General features: G+C 42.0%; 1 protein-coding gene across 1 annotated transcript in view; it reads left to right on the plus strand.

The window, feature by feature from the left end:
• Positions 1–18918, plus strand: part of mtnr1aa (melatonin receptor 1A a) — a 36316-nt gene extending 17398 nt beyond the window's left edge. Inside the window, exon 2 of the mRNA XM_047579707.1 lies at positions 17363–18918. Coding sequence (XP_047435663.1) covers positions 17363–18231 — 869 coding nt within the window. The 3' untranslated portion in view covers positions 18232–18918. The remainder of the gene's footprint in view (positions 1–17362) is intronic.
• The last annotated feature ends 243 nt before the right edge of the window (positions 18919–19161 follow it).

Here is a 19161-nt window from a genome sequence, read left to right on the forward strand (position 1 = left end):
CCAGCACGTATTAAACGTCCTCCACAACTACTGTAGAGTATATTAAAAGCCAACTGAAAATAACTTCCAGAAAACCTCCTGCCATAAATATTTACTATTTTGCAGCCTCATGTACTGTACTTAGCAGTGAGTAATGTCTTCACTGTGTCTTCTCTGTGTTGAACATGGTTGCGGTAATAAAATGCAAGATAATGTAATGTACTCCTAAATTCTACCTTAATGCCTGTATGCAGCTGGCCTGCATTAGCGGTTCTTACTGTGAGTCCAAGTTCTGTCCAGGAATGATGACGTTCAGACAGCACAATGAACAATGAGGGTGTGAAGGTCATGGTGGTTCATACGCTGTATAAAAAGTATGTGACCTTTGGTATCAGTGCAGGTCAGCTTTCTGTTTCTTACCAGTAGATGCTTTTCTTTCTTTTTTTTGACAATTCAGGAAGCAGCTCCAGGGCACTTTCCAGCCCCTATGTTTCCTGTGTTTCAGGTTAATTTTCTGTCAAATAAACCAAACCGTTTCCTCTCATTTGTAGTGGCTTTAAAGACCAAAGCAGGAAATTGGTCCACTCATTCAATGCATGTTTATTATTATTAAGCAATAATAATAAAAAAAAGACATTCTGGGTTCTCCTGAAGCTGTGTTTAGTTGGAAAATAACCTTGATAACCTTGAAGCATGATGAGTGTGCTCATTTTATAATGAGGGCCAGTAACTCCTCATTAAATACTTGCTTTCCAGGGACCTAAATGACATAAATGGGATCAATCCAATCTTCTGACAGGATCAAGCTGCTTGGTAATTGCAAATGGGAATCCAAGCTACCCTGTAATTGGTTGCTGCGTATGTGTGTGTCTGTGGGTGTGTGACTCGAAGAATTGTGAGTTCTTCAATGAGCCTTTCTGCTATTGTTCAACTTGTTTTTTTTAAATGTAATCCTTTGATGAAGATATCAGTTTAAGTATAATTAATATTAAATCTATTTTTAGGTATAGAGTGTGATGTAGGGTTGTTGTAAAAGGTTTAGGACTGTCCCAGCATTCGAGGTTCATTTCAAGGAGAAGTCACTTCATTTCTAGTCTGGAAGCAGCTCAGTCACAATTTTAGTGAAGGAATTCATTATACGTACAGAGGAGTAACAGCAGCGTAATTAAACACGTCATATGACTTGAGTTGATTGTGTTTTACCAATGGCAGCAGTTAAGGCATTTGTCAGGAGGCGGCATAGGTCGTAGGACTATCCAGTTTTGTGCAGAGGTATTTTAAACTCTATGCAAGACTACTTCATTTTAACTGAAAGAGGAGAAAATAACATGTAGCATTTCATGTAAAGTTCAAATTTGTGTCTACAAGCAAGCTAGCTCGTACTATGAAATGATGTAAAGAAAATGACACAGTTCCGAGAGAATAGAAAGGTCATGCACCAATTGTACTAGCTAGTTCCCATGCTAGCATTTTAGAACTTAGCTACGAGGTAGCAGGATTTTCCCAAATAGTCTTTAGACCTTGGTCATCTGCACTCAAACAAGAGACACGTAAGGAGGCCTTAAAGGTCTAGGTAATAATGAATATTATATTATTACACAATTTATTCTAATGCATCCCTGCAATCCTGCACACCGGTTCTTTACTGTGTCTCTCAGTGTTATTATTTAACATTCCATTTTTAGCACGTCCCTATGAATATTTATCTATTTCTGGTTCATAGGGAGTTTTCTCATGTTTGTATCTGTGCGAGCCGAAGCTTTGAGATTGAACAGTGCTCCTCCACACATTTGAGGCTGTTTACTTATGATGCCTGGGAGACTAAATGTGCAAGAAAGAAAAGAGTCTATGTGCAGCAGAGATTACGTTCAAGATGCTAACATGATTGAGTGTGACCTTAATGTTCAAGATGTGTACTGGAAATGATCCGTCTGTGTTTGAGAATGTGTCAGGTGTTATCCACTTCGACAGTGGGCACAGTGTGCGCTGGGTTAGGGTTATTTATTGTTGTTCCACCTGTTAACAAATTCCTTTTAAAGTAGTTTTGATATTACATGTGACCCACGACGACAAACACTGGATCAGAAATACCGCTATCACTGTATTTGATAATGTCAGACTTGTGTGTTTTATCTTTTCAATCATCAAAATTGGCTTGTAATATTGCAAAGCCCTGAGGCTCTTTGTCGTCATTCGCGGATCTGGCAGAGTTTCGGCACAACTAGGAGCGAAATTGAATGTTTCAACACTCTCCATGTGACCCTCTGCAGACAGTACCTCTGTTCATCCATACAGTAGCTCTCTGTCTGCAGAGTTGAATGCGTGCACCCTTACGCAACTGACATGAGTTTTGTTGTCTTTCTCAAACGTTTTCACGTTGTCATCAGGAAATAAAGCAATATCCGCTTTAATATCTGAAGATGTGGATTTCACTTTGCATCCGTTCCCATTTGAATGGCAGATTAAGTCTGTTGCAGCATGCATTAGGTAAATAGGAATGGTAGAAGGCAGGGAAATATCTGAATGCAATCAACCCTGGGAAATTTCTGTATGTTGCAGTTTGAGGTGTAGATCAGATCATTTTTCAGGCCAAGGACCCACAAATTGATGGAGAGATTAAATAGAGACCCCCTACCTACTGTATGTTCAATATTAAGCTCTGCCTAGTGTTATTTATAAATATACATTATTATTGTCATTTTGCATTCAATATTAACCTGAGACCCAAGCTTCTGTTTGCTATGCATTTTTGGTTTCTCCAAGGTATTTGGAATTAGTAGAACCAAAGATGTATAAAAACTAAGCATCATCTCTGAACAAGAAGTGCAAAGAAAACCCCAAAAAACATGGGAATTATTTCATGATACATTATAATAAAGTCACCAGTCATGTGTAACAAAATAGAAAACCGTATCTTTTAATACCTGAGCAAAAGGAGAATTGCAAACAATGATGTCCCAATGTCCTCAAACGAGTACTTTAGTTAACTAACGAGCTAATTAGATGTAGCTCATTACTATTGACAGAATTTGTTAAATTTAAGCGTTAAACTACAAAAGTTAATGAGCATAAATAAATAAGTTTCAACTGTAAAGTCTGATGAGGTTTTGTAGCATTTTTGTCCGGTGATTGGCTGTAGAATGTATCTGGTGAAATGTCCCTGTATGTGGACGCAGGGTCTCAGGAGTTTAAGCTATTCAAACAATACATGTTCAGATTTCAAACCTGTGCAACAGTAGGGTGTTTTACCTTTAAACTTAGCTAAATGTGCCTCAGTAGTTGACTGATAGGAGCGAGCTGCAGTGCGGCGCTCTGTGTGAATCAATATGCAGCTCCTGTATCGCATGTGAATGATTGAAGTACCAACTGAAAGATAACCTCGATTCATCCGTTTTGCTAAAATATATTGGATTCATGTCATTTAAATTTCATTTTTTGGGGGAAATTAAAAAGATATATGAAAAATGTCTAATCACCCAAAGATTTTGTGATGCCCCCTGCACAACCCCAGAGGACCCCCTAGGGTTTGCGGACCACATGTTGAAGACCTATGGTGTAGATGAAACTGTAAGAGCACAGGGACTGATGATTTATTTTTTATTACGTGGAGTTCATTAGCTGGTTTTGGATTTGTGTGTGTGGGTGGGTGAGTATTCAACAGAGATACAGAGACAGAGCAGCAGTGGTCACTATACTGTACTCCAACGCATCCCGTGTGTATGGTTGAACTTTAAGTCTGTCTTCCTCTATCTGGGTCAACCCATCAACCCCCCTGCCACGCTGTGCACCAGCCTGGCCCGGCCCCTTTCAGACAGCTACTCCACGAGACTGGAATCACCTGTGGAATACTGAGGCATAGTTACTGCCACGTGTGTGCAAATGGGCAGCTGATCACTGATCACTGTGTGTGTACATATATATATATATATATAGGTGGGAACACTTTGAAAAATAATTTGTCTCCAGATAATATGTCAGCATTGTGTTCACGTATGCTGTGAGGTGTGTCCTTGTATGTGTTTGTTGTCTGCGTGAAAATCCTTTCACACCGAACTGCCTTTATTTTGACGAATGTTTGCGTCCAAAGGTCTGTTGTGCAACTTTTTTTTTTCTTTTCGATTGTAAGAATATTGATTTATAGAAACTGTGCTCTTTGTGGATTTGTGGAGAAAATCGGTTTTGCTGAAAGTGCTTTCTTAACTCACCTGTTTGCGTCTCGATAAACGATGTGCTGTCAAAAAGTCAGCAGTCACAAATACATTCTATAGCGCTCACAGAGAGACGGAGACAGACAAAAAAGAAAAAAAACATCAGAAACCATTTTAATTGTCTCATTTGCACTTGATTAGAGGAATAGAATTGTTAATTGTTAACACCTGTTAATTAGAAAATGGTATTGGAGCTGAAGCGCCCGGTGATGGCATGCATCTTTTATTAGACAGGCATGACATTAATGCTAATAAAAAGACAGTGACTCTCATGTTATAAAAAAAATACCTTGGTGGGGGATATATAAATAATCTCAGTTTCATTGAAGCCATTTTTTTTCTCCAGACATTTATTTAATTTCTGAGCCGTAGATAGATCACAACATGCAGCGTAACAGCAGCAAGGTCTACTTGCAACATTGACGTTCGATTGGTGACAGTGGAGCTCAGCAGAATACCTTTATACACGCCGTATTTAACTTCCGATAGGTGTTTCTGCAGGCCTTGTCCTACTTAGTAAAAAACTATAGTAAAAAAGACGACAGAATATGCTGCTGTGCACATAACTCATACGAACAAGTGGTGTGTTGCTGTAGCTGAACCACAGAGCGTGGCTCGCTGGGGAGCAGCTGGAGTACTGTAAATCTTAGCAGCACCAGCAGCTACACGAGCTGTGGCCACATGGTCCACCCAAACAGCAGCTCCTCGGGGGGATCCGACGTACAGTATCCTGCACACAGTGACCCAACGCTCATCAAGATCAGCGCGACAGAAATAGCGAACATCTATGACTATTCACTGCCCAACGCAGATATTCGACATCGTCCGCTCTGGTTATGTTTTCTGTATCCTGCTTAGCCACTAGTTCATGACACATGATGACTGCGTAATCAGATTGACAACATGACATTGGACAACTTGTCTAGGGGGCTTTATCTGGAAGACGTGACTGGACCTGTCAGCCCGTGTCAGGCCACCAGCTGTGGGGGTCTGGCTGACATCCAGTGTGACACCACCCGTGGTGTTTTGTCATCTCTGCTCCCTGAACAGAGAAAGTAAGTGTGGCGGACAGGTATTTTCACAACACATGATGCTCAAAATTGCGGTGCTTGCTGAAAGAAGGAGCCGCAGCGATTTGAGATCGAGGATGCTAAGCTAGTTTATTTATTTATTTTGTTTATTTGAAGGTGGGCTAGTTCTGTTTTGAACCACACTGAGATCTTTGTCAGAGTCTCTTCTCTACCCCATTGCTAAAACCTGCACATGTTAATAAAATCAAGTAACACAAGAGCCTGTTAACCAAAAAAAAACAAAAAAAAGGGAAAAAGACGAAATATTTACTTGCACTCTAATATCTGTTGCTGTGGCAAAATTCCTGCCATTGGTTAAAGAGAATGATCCTCTGTTCCGAAACAGAGGACATTGTGTGCTAGCTACCAGAGTGTTTTGCTACCCTGGGAAAACTTTCTGATAGCTAGGAAAAAGCCTTCAGTCCACACACACACACACAAAAAAGAAAAGCAACTGTTTTGACATGGGCATTCAAAAAAGTTTTTATTGAAATTGTTTGTGTGTCTGTGGCAATTATCACTGTACTCAGACATTCAAATGATCCCCGGAGCGCTGCTTTATAAAAGCAGCCCTGGCGCTGAATGGCTAAACTGAAATCAGGTTGTCAGTGCATAATGCTTCTTTCCACTCTGCTGTTTCTGGTCGGCGCTTCTCTAGCACGGAGGGCACACAGGGTCACTTTATAAATCCCTTCTTTCCTTCTCCCACACCAGGGTAGGAATAAACCACTGCTACCTAAACCCCTGCTTCCTTTTTCCTTTTTTTTTCCTTCTGTTCTCTTAATAGCTGAGAACAAATCCTCTGCACCGCAAAGGAGAGTTCGTTTGCTTTATATTTGTATGTTTTATTATTAATGTATGTTGCGCGAGTGTTTGTACCCGTTCTCGAGTCTTGAAATAGCTTTTGTAAGAGAAGTGAGGAGATTAAACCTGCCGGGAGTCTCATCATCCATGGCTGTCACTGGCTTCATTCATAAACACAATATCCGCAAATCCAGTAGTGACCCAGGGACATAATCACTCTGCTTCTTTAAAGAGCTGCCACCATCTCTGTCTCCCTCTGTTTCGCCCTCTCTATTAATAATGCAGTTCAATTGAAGTTCTAACTGCGTGTTTTGTGTGTGCATTTTGTCACATTTCTGCGCACACACCCGGCAGCTGCGCCTCTAGTTCTGCCAGGACAGAGTACCAAGATAATCCAGTCCCTTTTTTTTCCCCTCTGCAGTGGTAGATGGAAGTGTGTGAATTTTTCGAGTGAATGTCAGAGGAACGCGCTACATCCACCACACAGTGACACACACACACACACACACACACACACACATACAAAAATCTGTAGAAACATATCATATCCTCTCATCAATCAAGGCCTCATCTTTATTCAAGACTAAGCTCAAGGTATGCAATGGCAACACAACAAGTAGTGGATCGTGGTCACAATGAATGTTTATCCAATTGCAAATGCTCCTATTTTTTGCTCAGAGATCAGTGCACGTTCTGCAAATAGTTTCTTCTAAGTGGAATTAAAAGTTAAGCGGGTTTGGTCGATGTTATTGTCTCGGTCATTTTCTTTATTTCCATTGTTACCATTTTGTCCCTTTAAAACACTCACATCTTTGAGCAGAGTACAGCTTCCATTAACCTTTCACTGCCAAACGAATACAGCCCTTACTTATACATATTGGCCTGTAGATGTATTTGACTGTACATGTAGGGGCATTATACTCACACTTTACATTTTTTTACATTCACGCTTTTTTTATCTTAAGAACATCTCCAAGCTCCATCCTCTATAACCTCCAGAAACTAAAGATAAAATTGCTCTCATCACATCCACCTCTGCATCCATGGCAACGCCCCAGAATATCTGAAAGACTTCCTCGCCCCTCACGCATCGACTTGACTCCTCCAAATCCACTGCACATCACTTACTTCCTCCTAACCACACTGCAGACCATGGGAGACCGGGCCTTTTGTCTGGAACTCCCCCCTGACCTTCTGAGGTCTTCAAGACTGTTCTTAAACTCCACAGTTACTAGACATCTTTATTTTCTTTTAGGAGCATTTCTTATTTCCTAGTGTCTTTGTTGTGTTTTCTAGGTTTTTACTGTACTCTGTAGCACTTTGAGCTTTTTAATGAAATGCGCAGTGGCTCAGGACTAACCCTCCTTCCAAACATGTCATTTCTCTGTACAATGTCATATGATGACAAATACAGCACTTAACCTTACCCTACCTTACCTTATAATCCTGGAGCAGTTTTTTTCCTCACACATTAACATACATTAAATTAGCATTCCACATTATGCTTTGCTGAGGGTAACATGCTAAGGGGCCTTTTCATTTTCCTTCTGCATATTCACTGTGACCTCAGTAACCTCTTCTTACAAGATATGCAGTTAGTCTTGACTTTTGACCGTGGGTATGGAAATGCCTAGTTCAAAAGTGCAGTTGGGGTCTAAGGGGCACAACATGTGAAGGCTAACGAATTACGACTGTCTCCACCTGCTGACCCATAACGTGCAGGCTGCATCTTACCTTGGGTGTTGTGGATGGAGCCGCCAGTAGCGCTACATCATTTACCAACCACTTTAAAAATAAAGTTAAATACAGTTAGGCCCAGAAATATTTGTAGAGTGTATGATTTGGGCTCTGCATGCCACCACATTGATTTTGAAATGAAACGATTTAAATGCAACGGAAAAGCAGACTTTCAGATTTAATTCTAGGGGTTAAACAAAAATATCCTTTGAAATGTTTAGCAACCATTTCCTCCTTTTAGGAGCTCACAAGTAATAAAATGTTAATTTTTAAGTACTGTTGAGAATCCTTCACAGGCAATGACTGCTTGAAGTCTGGAATCCAAGGACATCACCAAAAGCTTTGTTTTCTCCTTTGTGATGCTTCGCCAGGCCTTTACTGTCTTTTAACTATCTTCAGTTGTTGTTTGTTTGCGGGTCTTCCTGCCTTAAATTATGCCTTAAACAAGTGAAATGTGTGCTCGGTTGGGTTGAGATCTGGTGTTTGACTTGCAATGCAGAATATTTCGCTTCTTTGCCTTGTGTATTGTGAAGTTTCTTCCAATAACTTTGCTGGATTTGGCTGAATTTGAGCATAACGTACAGTGTTTCCTCTACATTCATTTAGGATTGGCCGGCCGCCATTCTTAAATCCTAGCCGACGCTCCTTTAAATTTCTATCGATATTAGTTTCGTCTGCCCAAAGAATGCTTTTCCAGAACTGGGCTGACTTCTTCTGATGTGTTTTGGCAAAGTCTAATCTTCCTGTTTTTGATCCTTATGGTGAACCCTTTGTACTTACTGTCACAAAGTCTTTTGTTTATTGTAGACTTAGATACTGATACACCCACTTCCTGGAGTGTGTTCCTCACTTGGGTTAATGTTGTGAAGAGGGTTTTCTTCACCATGGAAAGGACTTTTGATCATCCACCACTGTTGTCTTCCGTAGATGTCTAGGCCTTTTTGAGTATGCCAATGTCACACCTAGAGTCTACTCCAGGGCTTTTACCTGGTTAAATGATGAAGGATTACAGGACTCATTACTTTACACAGTGTTTAAAAGTGTTTTTGCTCTGCACGAATGCCTCTCCTAACTTTAGAATTGAGTCACAACCACAAAAAAGCAGTGGACAGAAAATGTAATTCTCTCTTAAGCCTCACTTCGACACAGCTGATTGATATCTAGCAGAAGCCTTGAAAGTCAGTGTCAAAGCAAAGCAGATGCTATCTTTTCCCATAGTTGGACCAAGGGTTGTTATTGCCTTGCACTTCTCAGGACCATGGTCCGCACTTTGTTGTGTCGGAGCACGCACACAATATGATGACAGCTCTCAGCTTGTACATCTGGAAAGTGGTTGTACCCAGCAATTTTAGAGAAGGCGGCATTTAGAGCTGAACTTTTTACATTGTCTGAAAATGGAGAATCGACCTCAAACATAAAACACAGGAGGACGGTAGTTTGAGCTTGAGCTTTTATAAGTGTGTAATAATTGTTAATAATAATTAAGACTATTAGTAGAAAGGAACTAAGGAAACTAGAGATGTAGAGCTAATGTAGGATATTTAAGACCTGGATAAACTGTCCTCCCTTAAATTGTGTTGTTGTTTTTTCAAAGGGTTTCTAGTGGTTGCGTGAGACAACTTCACAAAACTAGTAAATATGACAGCAGTGATGTCTTGACATGTTTCTATTGAGACACGGTGTTTGCCTAGGGAGAACCTCGGCATCGACGGAGAAGCTGTTTCCCTTTTTCAAACCAATAGTAAACACTTTTTTGTTGCATATATTCTGTGGTACGCTCCTCTGGATGAGATGGAAAGGACTGTGCTGTAGTTTAGGTCGGGAAATTTCTTGAAAATAGACTTTAGGTAGACGCTGCTCCGTTTTGCTGCAAGCTGAAAAACTGGACAATAAGAAAAGAATCCAAAGAGTCCTGACAGAGCTACAGCTACTTTTTACTGACATTGCACATTTTGAAAGACAACAGTCTAAGCTTTAAACTGCTACTTGCTGGAAAACTTGTCAGAATGTTGAAAACGTCAGTGCAGGAAAACAGGACAACTCTCTGAACCTGGCAGCTGTGAAGTACAACGAAAAATTTAACTTTTAAATCAGTCTAGTGCAGCTCACAGCCAGTATAACACAAACATGAAGGTGTCAGTCTCATACGGTGGTTGCTTTTTTTTTTGTGGGTGCTTTACATTATGGTGATGGATTGTTTTCCCACAGGAAGGATAAACGGCCAGTTACATTAAGAGTAGAGAGTATGTTTATGAATTCAAAGTCCCTCGGGTTAAATGTAGATCAGTCACTAGCATAGATCATTTTAGGATTAATGTCCAATTATGTGTGTTTGTGGTGGTGTCTGTAGGGGTAGGCCACCTTTGAGGGATGGAAGACAGAGTACTACCTGAGGAGCAGACTGTGGTAAACAATATACATGCTGATTAGCACACTTATAAGTTTTAATTTGATTTTGATGATGGGAACTTGTGCAGACAATTTGATTAAAAAGACTAAATTCAATTTGTGAAAGAGAGGAACAAATGGGGCTGGCCTTAAAACTTTAGAAAGATGAAACTAATCCATGAAAAAAATATAAATTTGTGATGTTCAAAGCATTTACTTTTAGTTTCCAGACTCAACAGGATGAGTTAAATAAAAATATTAGTTCAAAAGATGTCATCAAATTGTTCCCTGGTGTGACTGCGTAATCCCAATACGGCCGACTGGGGGTACATTCCTCGTCTTCCGTTTCTTTCGGAATGTACTGTAATGATGTTTTGGAAAACACACCAAACTCTATTTATTATCCTTGACTTTTGGAAAATACCCTCGCTTGCTTTTTTACTGATCTACAGTTTAATTGGTAATTTTAGTCATTTCTCACCGCTCACATTTACAGTAACGAACAGAGTGTTTCTGATCAGCTGTATTCACAAACTATTTTTTATTTAGTTTTATTTAAACTTTTGTTTTTGTGAGAGTGAAGCAGGTAGGTTTGTATCTGTGCTGATGTGGGCATATGGGGAATCAGGCCTTTGACTGTCTTGACTTAAACCCCAGCTACAATGGTTGTTACCACGGAGAACAGCCTCCATAGGATTTCATCCCTGTGAAACAATGACCTGAATCCCTCATGTTGCAAGTACATCGTGCAGGCATAACATTATGACCTGACCGATAGTGACCACCTCCCTGATATTGTGTAGGTCTCCAAATCAGTTCTGACAGGCAACAGGATGTTGTTGGTTGGGGTGTTTGGGTCCTATAGGTTGAAGGGAGAGGAGACTGTGGATCAGGATTATTTCAGTTCATCCCACAGACACTTGATCAGTTTGGGTTCTAGGAAATTTAAAAGTTTCCCAGCAGAACATTAATATTGTGGCTGATCAGTGTATGTCCTGTACGTAGCCGACCGAGAACAGAGTTCAAGAACAAGTCACAAGGAGTTTATTTACCTCAGTAGAAGAAGTGAATGTGAGCACAGATGCAGAAAGATCTTTTTGCTATACAGTATCAAATAGAACATTGTGCCATTTGTACCATGCCACATCTGATCATTTTGACTCTAACTTGTCTGACAGACAAGTCATGAGGACATTAACTTTGTACAAGACCTGTCTGTGTCTCAGCTGCATGCTCATAAGATCTGGCACAGATATGTCATCCAAAAATAAATACGATAACGCTGCTAAACCTACACTGATCAGCTGTAACGTTAAAACCACTGACAGGAGAAGTAAATAACATTGACCATCTTGTGACGATGCAAAGTTCTGCCCTGCCCTGATCCCATAGGGCGCAGACACCACAGGACACCTCAGAAGACCCATGTCCATTCTCTGATGAGTCACTCCCAGAAGGGAAACCTACACAATATTAGGAAGGTTGTCCTAATGTTCTGCCTGATCTGCGTTTACTGAATGTTTGCTGCAAAAGTAGATCTGGTCTTTGCTCTAATGCATCGGGTTGAGGTCAGGACTCTGTGCAGGCCAGTCAAGTTCTTCCACGCCAAACTCATCCATGTCTTTCTGGACTTTTTTTTTTGTGGTCCGGTGCACATTCATGTTGAAACAGGAAGGGATCGTCCCTAAACTGTTCCCACAAAGTTGGGAGCGTGGAATTGTCCAAAGTCTCTTGTTATGCTGAACCATTCAGAGTTCTTTTCACTGGAACTAAGGGGCTAAGCCCAGCTCTTGAAAAACAACCCCACACCATAATCCCACCTCCACCAAACTTCACACTGACACAGTGCAGTCAGACCGTTCTCATGGCAACCACCAAACTCAGACTGGTCCATCAGATTGCCGGATGGAGAAGCATGATTCGTCTCTCCAGAGAACGTCTCCACTGTTCTGTACTGAGTCCAGTGGTGGTGGCGCTTTACACCACCTCATCTGACACTTTTCATTGCACTTGGTGATGTTTGGTTTGGATGCAGCTGCTCAACCATGGAAACTCATTCCATGAGGCTCTGTATGTACTGTTCTTGAGCTAATCTGAGGTCTAAAGGGAAATCTTCTGTAGTGACTGTAGCGCTGACCCTGCCTTGTTATTTTACCAGGTCACTCCCAACTGCTTCCACTTTGTTGTAAAACCACTGACAGTTAAATGGAATATTTAGTAGGGAGGAAATTTCATGACTGTTGCACAGGTGGCATCCTATCACAGTACGACGCTGGAATAAACTGAGCTCCTGAGAGCAAAGCATTCTTTCCCAAATGTTTGTGTCCATGGAAGTGACTGTTATTTGGGTGAGAGAATACTTTTGGCAATATAGTGTACTTGTCTAAATTTTCTGATATATATTAACATTTTAAGAAAGTGTTGAAGAAACTGACATTTGCGAACACCTGTGTGAACTCATTTTTGGAATTCTAAATCTGGTTTGCTGTGTAAATGGGAAAAAAAAAACGCGTTCAACGTGTCTAAGGATGGCCACTTGGGAGAGAGGAATTTATTTCTTGCCAAGTGTGCACCTGTCTCTGTTCTTTGTTGAGAGCCCAGCTTTACTGAGAAATGAAAAGATGACTTCAGGAAGTGATTCAGCTCGGTTTGATATTTTTTTCTCTCAAAAGAACGAAGGTTCGTGATTGACACAACACTAATGGAAACAAGAGATGTAAGACTAAAATCATCTCCCTGACTACACATATGATCAACTCTACAGTCCTTTCATATCACTGCAATTGCTTCAGGACGAGAAAGTGACCGTCCTTTTATGACACGAGAAAGGTAGGTGTTAAGTCCCTATAAAAAATCTGTTGAAAGACCTCAGTGTAGCTGCTTGCAGGCGCCTCACATCCAGCTTGACTGAACTGAACTAGCGGCTATGAAAAATGGAGCAAGTTCCTAATGCAGTTCCTGGCTGAAATGCAATGCAGTCAAATCTGGCACAATTAACACCTGTTACTAAAATGTAATTGGATGTAAGGTCTATTTAATTTTCAGTATGCGTGAGAAACTGTTAAAAAAAATAAATGTGTGCGTGTGTGTGTGGGGCTGTTATGAAGCCTCATTCCATTTTGAGGTTATGCCGCAACACCATAAAATGTGGAAACAGTCAAGCCAAGACATTAAGTGTAAGTGTATGTCTATTTGGCTTACCATGCTTTGTCAAAATTCATTGCGAGCTGCGGTAGCAAAAAAAAAAAAAAAAAAACCTTTAGATGGGCTTCACTTGTTCCTAAATCCTAAGAGAAATTGGTCGAAAGTGTGGGATTGCAGCAATGGAAAAAGGGACGCAGCACCCCGGCCATATCTCTCCTCCAGCCATATGAAAACTCAGAGCGATGCGTCAATCACAGGACTAGTCACAGTGACAGAGACAGTGAGTGAGAGAGTCCAACAGCCAAAAGAGCCGGCTGGCTGTAGGCATTTCACCTTGTCAAGGTCAAGGCTGTTAATACTGAGTGACTGGAGTTTAAAATCCTGCAACAGGGTTGTTATACTAAAGGAAGGAAGGAGGGGGGGTCTGAAGATGACTGTTTACACGTTGTCTCGACACTTCGTCTGAATGTGGAAACATGTTTGTTTTTCTCTGACAAAGGGATGTGTGTGTGCTCACATTCATTCTAGACATGGTCTTAAACTCTTAAACAATAACTACACCTTAACCAAACACCTAAGTATTGATCTTGTGGGAGCAGCTGTTTGCCTGCAAAATAGTGCAATCCTCATATTGGCTTCATGACTAGATATTGTCTACTGTGTCTGTCCTCAGTGATGTATTCACAGAGGACAAAAGAAAAGATGCACCGCAAACCGTGAATTCTGAAATGACTGAATGATTATCTCTTTCCCTTCTCTTTCTGCGTTTCCACGCATCCAGCTTCAAGCAGATGGGTCCACAGATACAGTACGAGCCGGGTTCTGCTTGACCTTCCCCCCATCTTCTTATTTCTTGCTCGGGGGGCTTTAGTCTGCGAGTCCTCCAAAATATCTTGACACAATTTAGATTCTTATTAGTGAAATACAAATAAAATTCAGTTGAACTGAATTGAATAAAAAACACTCGGAGGCTTTGTTCAGACTACCGGCAAATTCAATTTGTTTCTCAAATCAGATCTTTATGACAGACTGTCTGCTCTGTTTGTGAATCTTGAATTGCTTTTACAAGAGACCAGACTGGATTCGCGTGTGCAGATAACGTCAACCCATCTACGTTTGGTGCCGCTACTAGATCAACAGTTCCCATAGATCCTCTCCAGCTCCGCTGTCCCCAATGTTGTCCTGCACAGTGCTCTATTAGTAGCATAAATTCCACTCGGCAGCTGTGCCGCTCTGGGTTTGATGCTATTGTTGTGTGACACGTCATGAGTGACCCAAAAGACACTTTGAATACAAACTGGAGCGCCTTTTGGGTCAGAAACCCAGTTGAAACCACACTTCCTTTGACTTCCACTGGTGATTTCAGTCCGATGTAGGTAAATAAAATGGGACGGCACAGTGGCCTTTATGTGTGGAGTTTGCATGTTCTCCCCGTGTCTGCGTGGGTTCTCTCCACCATCCAAAGACATGCTCGTTAGGTTCACTGGTGAGTCTAAATTGGCCGTAGGTGTGAATGTGAGTGTGCGTGGTTGTCCGTCTCTCTGTGTTAGTCCTGGCAACCTATCCAGGGAGTGTAGGCTCCAATGAGAATAAATAAAATCAAACGGAGTTAGGTCGGCGCTCTGGACAAGGCCTTCGTCCACGTCAGCAAAAATGAAACCAAATGGAGCAGAAAATAATGTTCTTACTTTCCATAAGGGGTCAGACGCCCGTGAGGTCGTCACAAAGATAGCAGGAGCGGACACATTCAGCAAAGCTCTACGGCGGTCGCTGGATCTTGTAACAACAGCAGATGCGTCTAAGAGGGCAGCTGAATGACGAATATAAAAAGGACAAAACCTAATAGGCGCATGTGATCCCTGGCAGCAGAATGGTTGGCATGTTCCTTGTTCTACAGGACGCACTGCGGATGTGTAGTGTTCTTCCAAAGCTCAGGTGGGACTGACAGGTCTGTCTGCAGGTTGGGGGGAGTGTGTCTGATACTGACTGCCCAAATGTCAAAGCAAAAATAACGTGGCCTCGTGCGCTGCGGAGGCTGCTCAGATATACGATATGATGAGTTCCTGGCTGACCTGCAGTAAATGCCTCTTATCATCTGTGACAGGGTGTTGTCACATCTGCAAAGCTGAATCCGGTCTTAAGTACTTGTAATGTGATGCTTTCTTCAATACGTGCAACTCGACTGATACATGTACGCATGTGTATACGTGACAGCTGCGAAAATGCGTTGCGGATCGATGTCGGGGCGCTCCAGCAATAACTACTGGCTAAAATTAAAATGCAAAGGTGCGTGTCATCAAGGACAAATGATTGTGCCTGCACATAGAAGGATTTGCTCTTTTGTCTCGAGTGCACATGGGGTATTTCACTTAAAAGAGAATGACGGTCACTTTCTCCTTGTGTAATAGTACGTTCTTTGACGAGCCATGTCTAATTTTCCCATCAGTTTGGGGACAAAGAATACACTTGTACGTCCTTGATTACTGCCCAGCCTCGCTCGCAATCAGAAACGCACGCTACTTGCCGGCGAGGACCGCTCTCCTTTCATTATTCACCAACATGAAACAGTGACCACCGAATGCACGTTGGGGTTCACACACGCCAAATTATCAGGGAAAGCTACCAAATGTGTTGAAGCGTTCAACCCGAGCGAGCATAATCACTGACACACAAACAATGCAGAGTTTGCAGATGCATTGTACATCCTGCCTCCAGGCCCCTTCCCTGTGGCTTACATAATGCAATAAAAAAAAATTTAATGTCTTGTTTATTTTTGTAAGTCGCCTGTACTTTAATTACCGCTAACAGTTCCAAAAAAATGTAGCACAGGTTTGTAATCCTCCGAACGGTCGTCCTTTCCGCTCCGCGGCTTTCACCTTCCTTTGTTATGTCAGCATGAAATGAAGAGCCCTGAACAATGATTACATACACACGCCACATCTTCGGAGCTGCTGCTGCGAGATAACGCAGTTACGACAACACTTCACTGCCCAAACGAGGAGTTTGTAACTTAAGTAGGACGAAGATGTAAGCAGGCGGCAAACTTTCACTCTTGAAACAATGTCCAATCATGTTTTTCGTCTGGAATTTTATATTTGTACTCTTTCCTATCTTTCTCTACAGCATATGTTTTCAAAATTCTTTGGTTGATTAGACATTTATATATATATATATATATATATATATATATATAGACATATATATTTATTTCTTCTACAAATTTAAATGTATTTAAATACACATTAACATGAATCCAACATATTTTAGTAAAGGGATACATGGAGGCAGAAGACGTTATCTTTCAGTCAGCACTTCACTCATTCAGTGATACAGGAGCTGTGTCAACAGCGCACACACTGTTTCACACAGAGCGCCACGCCTAACCTGTCAATCTAAGCCACTGTACACAGTGGGCCCCGCCCCTATCGCAGCTGAGCCAACAACAAGGCGGCGTATCACACCCTGTCTCTGTCCGGATTAATATATTAATATATTAGCAGAAGAGAAGCTAACAGTGCAGCTCGCTCCCATCACCCAAATACTGAGGTCAATTTAACAACTTCATATACGTATATGATGTTTATGTTTACGTGGTGGCCAGCATACTGTTGCACATTTGAAATAAAAAGAAATGAATATTTGAACCTGGGTATTATTGGAATAGCTTAATGTTGAATGCAAAATACTAATAGTGTATCTTAATAAATAGCACCAGGCCAAGTTTAATACAGGACACATATAGTGGGTAGAGGGTCCCTATCACTCATCAGTTTCAGGTTCCTTGGCCTGAAAAAAATTAAAGACCCCTGCTCTACAGTAAAACAAAAGTGTCCCAGGAAGGTGCTGAAAAACAAGTGCAGGATAAAATCCGTTTGTAAAATTCTAAAATGTGTCTGAATGAAGAATCTGTCAGTCTGAGGATAGATCAACTCCCAGACTCCTTAATTTCAGTGCTCAATGTGCTCCGCTTCTGTCGCCACTGACTCACGAGCTCTTGCGTGTCTCTCCTGTGGGTGTCTGTTCTGTCCGCAGGGAACATCTTTGTGGTGAGCCTGGCGGTGGCAGATCTCGTGGTGGCGATCTACCCGTACCCCCTGGTCCTCACCTCCATCTTCCACAATGGCTGGAACCTGGGCTACGTCCACTGCCAGCTCAGCGGCTTCCTCATGGGCGTCAGCGTCATCGGCTCCATCTTCAACATCACCGGCATCGCCATCAACCGCTACTGCTACATCTGCCACAGCCTCAAGTATGACAAACTGTACAGCGACAAAAACTCGGTCTGCTATGTGATGCTGATCTGGGCGCTGACTGTGGTGGCCATCGTGCCCAACCTGTTCGTGGGTTCGCTTCAGTACGACCCAAGGGTTTACTCCTGCACTTTTGAGCAGTCGGCCAGCTCGGCGTACACGATCGCGGTGGTTTTCTTCCACTTCATTCTGCCCATCATGATTGTCACCTACTGTTACCTGCGCATTTGGATATTGGTCATACAGGTGAGGCGGCGGGTCAAGCCGGACAATCGGCCCAAGCTGACGCCGCACGACGTCAGGAACTTTGTCACCATGTTTGTGGTGTTCGTGCTCTTCGCCGTCTGCTGGGCGCCGCTCAACTTCATCGGCCTGGCCGTAGCGATCAAGCCGGAGGTGGTGGTTCCGCTCATCCCCGAGTGGTTGTTCGTGGCGAGCTACTTCATGGCCTACTTCAACAGCTGCCTTAACGCCATCGTGTATGGCGTCCTGAACCAGAACTTCCGGCGCGAGTACAAGCGCATCGTGGTGTCGGTGTGTACAGCTCGCATCTTCTTCCAGGACAGCTCCAACGACGCAGGGGAGAGGCTCAAGAGCAAACCGTCGCCGCTCATGACCAACAATAACCAGGTCAAGGTGGACTCTGTCTGAACCAGGACTCGGAGACTCGGACGGTTACGGTGATGCTGAAAAAAAAAAGAAGAAGAAGAAAAAAAAGCAGAGAGAGAAAAATACCAAATATAACTCTAAAACAGCTTCTATCCTCTGAGCTGTCCAGACTGTCATACGGTGCTATCTGACCTCTGAACAATCACAGTAAGAGCAGGGGTGCATATAATCTTTGTCCTTTATCAAGCACTTTGGTTTGACTCTGCCGTACCTGTAGTACAGTAAATATATGATGTCTGTTTTGTTTTCATGTTTACAGTGATGATATAAATGTATCATGCATTATATATTCAAGTATTTATTTTGTATGAAATGTCATGTAGATATATGGTGAGGTATATCAGGTTGCAGTGAGAGGAAAAGTAACTTTTGAGGAGGCCAAGAAGAAAAAAAAATTTCTACAAAAAACCTGGTTGAAAATAAAACCGGAAATTTATAAACGAAGTTTTATTAATCTCATTTGTGACATTGTAATACTAATTGAGTCCAGGCAATGTGGGTTGCTGCTGTCATATTATACCCTACTGTCCCTTACATTAGGCCCCCCCCTCTCTCTTTTTCTCTTTCTCTTTCTCTCTTTCTCTCTCTATCAACTTGTGAGCTCGTTATACTGTATGCATGGATATCAGGAATTGTTCATATGCAAAATAAAATCTGATATTGATGGAGGATCTGCTGTCGCCGCGTGGTTAATCCACTCGCGGAGAGGGACGAGTTTGATGAAAAAGTTTCGGCTCCTTATCAGTTAAAAATGCCTACAAAGTTAAATCGTCTTCTCTGTGACTGCGCCGCTCTGTTCGTATGTGCAATCCAAGAGCAGCAACAGTTCTATGCCGTGCGTCCGTTTTGTCTGAATTGTCAGACCGCCGTACGTTTTCAAACACCTGTGTCCGTCTCTGTGTGAAGGACTCT

This window comes from Mugil cephalus, chromosome 2 (genome assembly GCF_022458985.1).
Source record: "Mugil cephalus isolate CIBA_MC_2020 chromosome 2, CIBA_Mcephalus_1.1, whole genome shotgun sequence".
NCBI classification, from domain to species: Eukaryota; Metazoa; Chordata; class Actinopteri; order Mugiliformes; family Mugilidae; genus Mugil; species Mugil cephalus.